The sequence below is a fragment of the Lutjanus erythropterus genome, chromosome 2 (genome assembly GCF_056507025.1).
Source record: "Lutjanus erythropterus isolate fLutEry1 chromosome 2, fLutEry1.hap2, whole genome shotgun sequence".
Lineage (NCBI taxonomy): Eukaryota > Metazoa > Chordata > Actinopteri > Lutjaniformes > Lutjanidae > Lutjanus > Lutjanus erythropterus.
This window is the reverse complement of record NC_139318.1, coordinates 46578707-46588706: the sequence shown is the minus strand read 5'-3', so window position 1 is coordinate 46588706 and position 10000 is coordinate 46578707. Positions and strand designations below refer to the sequence as shown.

Below are 10000 nucleotides of genomic sequence, written 5' to 3'. Positions count from 1 at the left end.
GTCAGACACTGGGTCAGCTGTGACGCACACACTCTCTACCTCTGTGTGTGTGTGTGTGTGTTGAACTGTATGAAGAGTGTGTGTGAGAGAAAGAAAGCAACAGAGATACAGACAATACATTTAAGAGATATACACAGATAAAGAAACAGAAAGCGAAGGCGATGAGTTTGTTTATCACAGTGTGTTACTGTGTGTGTGTGTGTGTGTGTGTGTGTGTGTGTGTGTGTGTGTGTGTGTGTGTGTTGCCCCTGCAGCTCCTGTCTGAGTATCTGCCTTATAAAATCTTAATAGTCTCTCTACTGTTGATCCTGCAGCAACAAACGCAGCAAGACAACGACGTCTGACTTCATTAACTGGAGTTTAATGATTCACTTTACTGCCATGAAAACCACTCTGCTGCTACTGTAACACCACACACACACACACACACACACACACACACACACACACGTTTCTCCTTCCCATCCATCATGTAATGGTATGACATCATATGAGATACTGACTATTTGGGTAAAATAGAATAAAGGAGGTCACCTGCTCACCAGGGAAAACAATCACTGGTAGGAAAAATAAATCTGGTAGCTTTAGAAGTAAACCAAACTTCTTTATGCTTCATCACACGCACACATTTTTTCACATGCACATTAAATTCCCAGATATAGATTCTAAATTCGAAGATTTAACTGTCCGACCGCGTCTGTCACTGTGGTCAGTGTGTGTAACCTGATACATGAGACATCTGGAATTTTCCACTTGATGTAACGGTGCAGACATAACAAACAGTTTCTTGGGTTTGAATATTTCACTCAGTGTAAACAGTATTTACACTGACCATAGTGGTAAACACCAGTGTTCTGGGTGCAGGCTTACAGGAGTTTTGGACCGTGAAATAGTCAATTTTTGGTCAGTTGGTGGCAGCTGAAACAAGCTGTATACACAACGCCCACAAAGGATCACCTTTAAAATCAAGATGAAATGAAAAAAAAGGCTTTTTGACCTTTGACCTACACAGCTTTGTTAAATCCTTGATTCTGATTGGTCAATTACAGCATTCTAAGGTTTGTTATGTCTGTACAGCAGACCGTTGGTCTGGAGAACAGACCGTTGGTCTGGAGAACAGACCGTTGCTATGGATGCAGTTCTAATCAAAGACTCTGGAGGGGCAATAACATATTTTTTAAGACAATAAAGTCATTTTTAAATCAGTATTTTGGTGAAATTATTGATTTGGGTCAGAATAGCCAGAAAAGCATGCTGGCTGCATATTGCAAAATGAGACCAGACTGCTGCATTTGACATACTATGCACTGGGACATACCAAAACAATTTTCTGGCACACTAAATAGGATGGTAGTATGAATACTAGAACGCACAGAATGACTTGGTTTACCTTGCGAGGCAGCTGGATCAGTGAGGTCAGGCGAGAATCCATCTTGCCAGGCTTCAAGTTATCAGTTTGCGTGGCACGGCCGGTCTGGAGGCGACAACCTGAGGAGTGCCACTTGAGTGCGCAAACTTTCTTTACAAAAACAGCAAGAAACATCTGCCGCCATGCTGACTACATACTTCAGACTGTGGCTTGTTGTTGCGTTTCCTCCTCTGCAATCTATGGTGGTTCATTGATCTGATTGGTTAAAGTTAGCCTGTGTTAGACGTGATAGACAGATGGTTCATCTAAAGACCTGCCAAGTGTTTTTTGAAAGTGCCTGCCCTTTTCCAAACAGTTTCTACGGACGACGCCTCAGATTGTTCTGTGTGATGACTGTGTTATGACTTAACTCTGGTGATTATTCCGAGCTCTTAACTGAACCTCATGCTCTTCATCTTCATCAGCAAATGGAACATGTGATCTAAATGTGGGACGACATAAATGTGATGACACCTGAGCCAGTTAGATTCACTGATGATGATGAACAATGAGATGCAGCTGAAACCTCTGAAAAAACTTGGCCATGGACACTGAGATGACATTATTTTGCCACAAATGATTCAGAGGTCAGGAATGAACTTTTATGCCAAAGACCACATTGTTTTCAGCTACTCTGTCTTAAAAAAAAAACCCCACACTTAACTGTAGGCTCTAACATGACTCTGAAGTTGTTTGCAGCCATTGTATCAGTAACATCCCTGCTGTGTTTCTAAATGTGTCTGACTTCCATAATCCCGTCACGTCATGAGCAATCATTTCCAAACCCTCCCCTCTCACTTGGACACAAAACCTGAATTGTAAAGAACAACACAATCGCAGCTTCAGTAGTTCCATTCATCCGTCCACTCGTTCATTCATCCAGCGGACAAACATCTCACTAACCACCGCACAATGAAACCAGCCTCCCTGAACTAATTGCTGCTGGATAGGAAACAGTTGTTGGCTTTACTGGTGTTGCTGGTTGCCAAGAGGGAAGCATTCAGGGAAAAAAGAAGTGTGTTAAAGAGACGGTAAGTGGGCAGATGACTTCACTGGGGATTTAAGAGTGTGTGCAGGGCTCTGAAGCTAAATATTGTCTAATATCTATTAATTTTGGCAGCAATGGCACACTTTTTCTGTGTTTCATTTTTACACAAGAAGTTATTCTTTCCTGCCAGTCAGAATATATTAGAAATACTGTAACACAGTACAGCAGGACGATTACATGCTGGACAGTCTGAGGACTTTGACATGTTTTTCATTGTTTTGGCTCTGTGCTCTATTCAGTTTGAAATAAAACACTAACTGTGGGGTGAACTCTCAACTGTATGGGTGTTCACATCCACACTGGGTGAACATTGTTCTATACATACACAGTTCCTCAGTTTTAGGACTAGAACAGAATAAAGTAGGGCAGGCATCCTAAGCATACAGATAAGACAGCTCCTGTAATGTGTCAGTCACTTCCTGAAGACCAGACTGACGGCAAGAAGCCCCCAAAACAAGCAAGAGAAACTTCTCAAGGTCATGTGAATATTGACTGTCGACTTGATTCCACTGGGCGCGGCTGTGACACGGCCGTGTTTCAGAAGCGTCTCTCTGCTTCTGCTTCAAATTTGCGCCTAATCCATTTTTGATGGACGCCTCATCAAGCTGCACAGAGCAGGTCGGAAAAGACAGGAAGTCAGACACAGGAACGACATAGAGCATCTGGTCAGTTTTCCACAGCAGCAAAATAATGAGAAGATAAGACGGTATGGTGAGAGGGCGGGGTCTCTGAGGATGTCTTTACGGAAAAATGACAAAATCAACTAAATCCAAGCAAGTCTGTCTATGAAATGTATTATCTGGGTTTTTACCACCAGCTTCCACTTCCAGCACTTTTCAGCCTCAACATTAAGTTTGTTCTGTAGAACTTTCTCAGGATTAATGCTGCCAGGCTGCTGCAGTTTGGTTATGGTGAGGCACCAAAAGCACTTGGTTAGGTTTAGGAAAAGATCCATAAGTATGTCAGTTACACAAGCTGAGAAAAGTTAACTCAAGTAATTAAAGTTATATAACTTTCGGCTGAAGTAAGCAGTTCATTTTTTTTTCTGTTTTCAGGCGAGGGGAGACTTTAGCCAATCACAGAATGGTAAGATAGGTGGTTGGTGAGTCTCATGTCCAGAATGTCAGTATTTGACAGCCTGGGAATGAGATGAAATTATAGACTATCTATAGAAATCAACAACATGAGAGCTCCTTACAGGGAAAACCAAAGAAAAGCTGCAGTACAATTAATAAATCCTGCCTCTCAAATGTTAACAGATGGGACATGGGCCAAACTATAACATCAAAGGACACATCAAATACATTTTTCCCAAAGAAGTTTTTTTTTTTTTTTATCATTTTAGGTGGTTCTCATCACGCTGATGTTTGTTCAAGTGTTCATTTTTCAGGTCAGTTTGGTTTTTATCTGATGACATAAAGAGGTGGTTTGATGGCATGATAGGAAGCTGAGCTGGAAATTGTTTTTTGGCAAAATCCTGCAAAGTTTGTCTTTAAAGAAAGATGACAAAATCAACAAAATGAAGCAAATCAGTCTATGAAAAGTCTTATTTGGGTTTTATACAGGTTTACTGAAGGTCTCCACTCCCAGCAACATTCAGCCTCAACATTAAGTATATTCTGCATATGTTTTGTCATGTTTTTTAGGTAAGATAAGATGTATCATCTGCATATAGAAGTATACCGGCAGGCAAATAATCTACTCTGTCTGGCCAAAAAAACAAGTCTCACACACTAATATTTCATTGGACCGCCTGTAGCTTTGATTACATTTAAATTTACATTTAAATAAGCTTCTGCAGTGTCACAACATTTATTTCTCCAGTTACATTAATTTTTCACTCAGATCTTGTGTTGATGATGGAGAGTCGGACCGCTGTGTAAAGTCTTCTCCAGAACATCTCAAAGATTCTCAGTGGGGTTCAGGTCTGGACTCTGTGGTGGACAGTCCATGTGTGAAAATTATGTCTCATGGTCCCTGAACCTCTTTCACTATTTGAGCCCAATGAATCCTGACATTGTCATCTTGGAATATGTCCGTGTCATCAGGGAAGAAAAAATCCACTGATGTAAAAACCTGTTCACTCAGTATATTCAGGTAGTGAACTGAGCTCAGTTTTTGGACTCATGCTGAACCTCGACCTGATCAACTGAAGCAACCCCAGATCATAACACCGCCCCCACAGGCTTGTACTGTAGGCACTAGGCATGATGGGAGCATCACTTCATCTGCCTCTCTTCTTACCCTGATGCCCCCCTCACTCCGCCAGGCAGCGCATTTTAACCCCATTTTACAAGATTTAATTCAAAGAGTTAAATCATGAACATAAATAGAAAACAGCATGTCCTCTGGGTTCGCACCAAACATTTTGATAAATTTAGGTGAGTGTGTATAAAACAGGCTTTAATTCTTATACTGTTCATTGTGTGTAAAAGCGATAACAGCACCTTATTTCACTGAAACTGTTTCATCCAAGCAGGAACCAAACAGTTGCTCAGATTCTCTTCTTAATGTGGTGTAACAAAGAAAACAAGTCTGACCTAAAATAACCTTAAATCTGGACGTCCATGATGACAGTTGGCTGCAGGTGGTTTAAAACAGCTGCAGCAAAACTTTAAACACTTACAGGCTCCATTAGACTCATCAACACAGCTTCATCTGTGTAATCTGTTAATCTCCTCTTTTATTCTTTCCTGCTGCGTCAAGAAAAAAACATCTGCTGATAGCATTAAGTTAGACTACAGGACACATTGTTTTTTGGAAAATGAAAAGAAAAAATGATTTTACTGCATGTTGAAGAACATTTCTATGATTACAGCGTTCACCAGGTTGCTTTGAACGTTGAGACATGACTTCACTGATCTTTATGAAATGTTATAAAGTTCTCTCATCCGCTGAAAAAAAAAAAAACACGACTCTACGGCTGAAAACCTTTAACTGGACACCGACATTCCTCACATCAGACATCACAGCAGCAGGGAAATAATCCAACATTTCACTTTCATCAGTAAATTAATCCAATTTTGACTGAGCTTTTCTTGCAAAATGGGATGTTAACTGATAGGCACCGAACCAAAATGTAAGGAAAGGAAGTCAACGTATGAAAGACACATGTTATCATGTGAAAATAGTCCAAAGGGAAAAGACACATGGCAGACAGACCAGTCCTGGCTGCTGTTTGCTGCTCTCCGTCTCTCTCTCAGCCACAAATGAAACAGAAACTCTCAAAGCTGCGTACAAACAGTCCGAAAAAGCTCCACAATTCAACGACCAAAACCGATCTTCCTTGTGTGTTTACCCGAAAGCTCGGAGGAAAGCTATGACGAATGACACCCATGATTAATGCTGCTGTTCAAATGGGGCGAAAAACAAGTAAATCAGGCATAAAATGTTTGAGTGGTTGAAGTTACAGGCAATAAAATTACATTAACTGTAGACAGGAACATTTAACTCAGTCTGTTGTTTGTCTGTGGGGAGTTTCAGCCCCAAAATAATGAAGTTTTAGGCCCAAACAAGCGCTGAGAATTCAAACTGAGCAGTTTGCTCTGTTTCTAGTTTTCAGACTATCAGTGTTCATTAAGTTGCGTCTTCATCAAAAACTGTATTCCTCTATTTAAACATGAAAGCAGAGTGTCACGCTTTACTTAAAAAGCAGCAGGAGTCCTGTGAGTGACAGTGCTCTCTGTGGCCTGGTGGAGAAGATTCATATATGTGAGGAGGTGCAAAGTTTGGATGAAGAGCAGTGGACTGAGTCAGATCAGCTGGACCAAACTCCCCAGGAGGAGAGGGAATAGCGGGGACAAGAGCCAGTCAGGACATAAGGCTGCTCCTGACTAACGTACGGGCAGGAAAATGAAATGGGTCAGGCGATGGAAAATCAGAGACTGTCGTGTCCTCATCTTGGTGCACATGGGAGGACCAGTTTCAAGCTGCCAGAAGACTCCAGCAGGATGAGGGGAGGTGGAATCTATGATGCTTCATGCATCAGTGTTTCCAAAATGTCAGAATTTTTATGTGAAGATGTCGACCACATTATCATCACCGTCTTGTTGCTGCTGTTTAAACTGCTTTAGACACACATTCAGAAAAATGCTCTACAGTTATTTGCTCTCTTAATATGACAGAGCAGCAGCAGTTGATGTGTTTCCTACCTGAGTGGGAGAGCTGCAGCCGGGGTCCCGTCTGGCTCCAGGCTTTGGTCTCTGGAGCAGCGTTTGAGGCTGCAGGCTGCAGCAGCGGGAGGAGACACATCAGCAGCATCACCCGTCCCGTCGCCTGCAGGGCTGCAACGACTCCCGCTGTCATCTCTGACTGATGTTCACTGACGTGGAGAGAAAGAACCAGCTGGTCACATCACAGTCTGGACTGCAGCTGACTGGAATGAAAATGACAGATAGGGAGTCAGGATGTTAAATGGGTTTTATAACAAATGATTTAACTTTTCTTTTTAGCCTCAGTAGCTGCTCTGTAAATGGTAATATCATTGTGGACCAGACTTTTGTATCTTAATAACTATTGGATGTGTCGCCATTAAGTTTCATGCAGACACTCATGTTTCCCAGATGATATTTCTTTTCCTCCAGCACCACGATGAGGCTGACGTTTTCGGTTCAGAGTGAAATATCTTGACATCCATCGGATGAATTGCCAGGAAGTCTGGTATAGACATTTATGGCGCCATAAACAAGAATTGAGCCCTTGAAATATTGGTATTCATGTGTATGGGAAAAAATGCAAAGAGGAGAAGGTGGACCCGGTTTTAGCGAGGGAAAGGAGGCCAACGTGGGACCACCATTTTGCTAAGAGAGCTTGAAGAAACAGTTAAAATTTGAGGTATGCTAAGTATGCTAAAATAGCTCACATAAATGAACGTTTGTGCATTTCTATTGGCTGGTTAGTAGACGTAGGCGGTAGCAGCTGTCACATTGGCTACGATTACATGCACACTAATTTTCCACTATTATTCAGAAGATGACAGTATTTTGAATTTGATACAGGTCTTGTAAATGCATATTCCAGTTGGATATTCTTGGATATTCTGGTTTTAGGAGAATTCTTTGGACACAAACTCAGAATGTGTGTCTCAGTTGGGGTTTTTACTGCACCTACTTTTAAACATTTGATATCAGCAGGTTTTTGGATATGCACAGATATTAAAATGCTGACCTTTTTCACGAAAGTGGTTAAACGAATAAAAGAGAGAGGCTGCGTTTGCTCACATTTTGACACAAAGAAGCGTCCATAATCAATCTCATATTATTGTCATCAGTTTCATAGAAGTTGAAGTGCTGACATTTTGACCGGCTGGTGGCACTAAACAAAGTATGACCATAATAATTAGGATGCCTCCTCTGAGGAAGTGCGTCGCACAAAATCTGATGGAAAATCATGTAATATATACGTGCATTTAACAGATATTTCACCCTGATGAACAAAACAGCACCTTTAGAGCCACTTTAGTAGCTCAAAGTGAATGAATGAACTTTACCTATATAGTATCTTTCATGCACAGAACACAACTCAATGTGCTTTAAAAGAAATCACCCACAAAACAAATTTAAATCCAAGTACAGAGTGTGTACGACAAGGAAAGCAAGTTAGAGTAATCAAAAGAGAGAACTTTGTATTTATGTGGGGGAAAAGGGTAATTTGTAGTTAAATGGCAAAAGATTCCAGTAAATTAAGTCAGTGGTGGATAAACAGTTGTAATTACTAGAATTTAAGATGTTTATATTCATATCGAAAGACACCAGACTGCGACTGAAGTGGGTTACCAGCCTCTTAATCAGACAAATCACTGACTAGGGTTCTGTTGGCCTCACTAGAACAATATCCAGAACATAAAACATTCACAACACTCAATAACAGAGGACCGAGAGAGACAGAGTGACGGAGTAAATGAGACAGACAGAGACGGAGACGGTCCAGAGCTCAAGTTAGATCATAAATAACGTGACAGATTTGTTTGTTGCCTGGATGATTTGAAGAGAGCGAGCCGTGACAAGCTGAGAGTTCGCTTTTTGTTTGACTTAACTGAGTATGAAAAGCAAGAACTTTACTAAGTTTGGTTTTGTTGTTATCAAATACGCAGATAAAACACATTAAAGCACGTCTTTTCCAAAACAGGGTGGTGAATATGATACTCATGGATAATTTAATTCAAATTCCAGCTGAAACCAATGAGATTTGAGATTTATGGATAATCAATCTTGATGGTCAAGTCAAATCAAATCACTGCACATTTTCAAAATAAACATAAACACAGAGAACATACTGTAATGTTTTTTTTTTTAAAAGTATTCCCTCGCTCCCTCTGCACTTTGGATGTGTCACTTGGAGGCCTGCGGCCACCTGAATAAATCTCCAGTAGATGGGACTGTGTGGCTGTGTTGATGTGGGAATGTAGTTCAGGAGGGAAACAGTTCAATTTATCATTTTGCACCGTTTACTGCGGTGGCGGCCAATTTTAAGAGTTCAGTTTGAGAAATGAGGGAAGGAGCTGCTGAGAGAGGAAACACAGCGAGGCTGTTAGCCGGCTTGAATGTTGAATCTTTAGACCCCTAAAGAGAAATTAAACACAGTGCAACCATGGAGCAGTTATGGAAGTAATTTTGTGTCTCTCTGTAGATGTTTGGTGTCTCTTTGTAGTCATTTCCGTTTCTAGTCATTTTGTGTTTACAGTCATTCTGCATATCTCTGTAGTTCTTTTCTTTCTCACTGTAGTCATTTTGTGTCTCTTGGTAGTTGTTGTGCTTCACGTTGTAGTTGTTTTGTGCCTCTCTGTAGTCACTTTGTGTCTCTTTGTTTCCCTTTGTAGTCATGATGTGTCTCTTTGTATGTAGTTGTTCCTGTAGTTGTAGTTGTCATTCTGCATATCTTTGTAGTTTTCTGTAGTTGTTTTATCTCTGTCATCATTTTGTGTGTCTTTGTAATTGTTGTGTTTCACTTTGAAGTTATTTTGTATATCTTTGTAGTTCTTTGCTTCACTTTGTAGCTGTTTTGCAAGTCATTCTAGTCTTGTCGTGCTTCTTTGTAGTTGTTTTATGTCTCTCTGTAGTTGTTTTACATGTGTTTGTAGTTATTTTGTGTCTATTTGCAGTCATTTTGTGTTTACAGTCATTCTGAATATCTTTGTAGTTGTTTTCTTTATCTCTGTAGTCATTTTGTGTGTCTTTGTAGTTGTTGTTGTGCTTCACTTTGATGTTGCTTTGTTTCTCTCTGTATTCATGCTGTGTCTCTTTGGTTGTTCTGCATCTCTATCTAGTCATTTTGCGTCTCTTTGTACTTGTATTATGTATCTTTCTGTAGCTGTTTTGTACTTCTTTGTAGTTGTTTTATCTCTTTGTAGTTGTTTGGGTTACTTTCCAGCAAAAAGTATAAATAGTACAAACAGTCTAGTAGGCCTGTTCAGTAATCTAATCCATGAGGACAACACAAGCATCCAAACAAGTTTATAATGTTGAAAACTCTTTGAAATACAAACAGTAAGTCCCGTCACTGTGACTGTGGCCTTATAACCATGAAGTCATTCCAGGTGCCACAGC

At 40.5% G+C, this 10000-nt stretch overlaps 1 protein-coding gene across 1 annotated transcript in view; it reads right to left on the bottom strand.

Annotated features, from left to right (window-relative positions):
- LOC146332332 (semaphorin-3D) overlaps positions 1-10000 on the bottom strand; it is a 116725-nt gene that overhangs the window by 57129 nt on the left and 49596 nt on the right. The window contains exon 2 of the mRNA XM_084741674.1: positions 6608-6831. Coding sequence (XP_084597800.1) covers positions 6608-6761 — 154 coding nt within the window. The 5' untranslated portion in view covers positions 6762-6831. The remainder of the gene's footprint in view (positions 1-6607; positions 6832-10000) is intronic.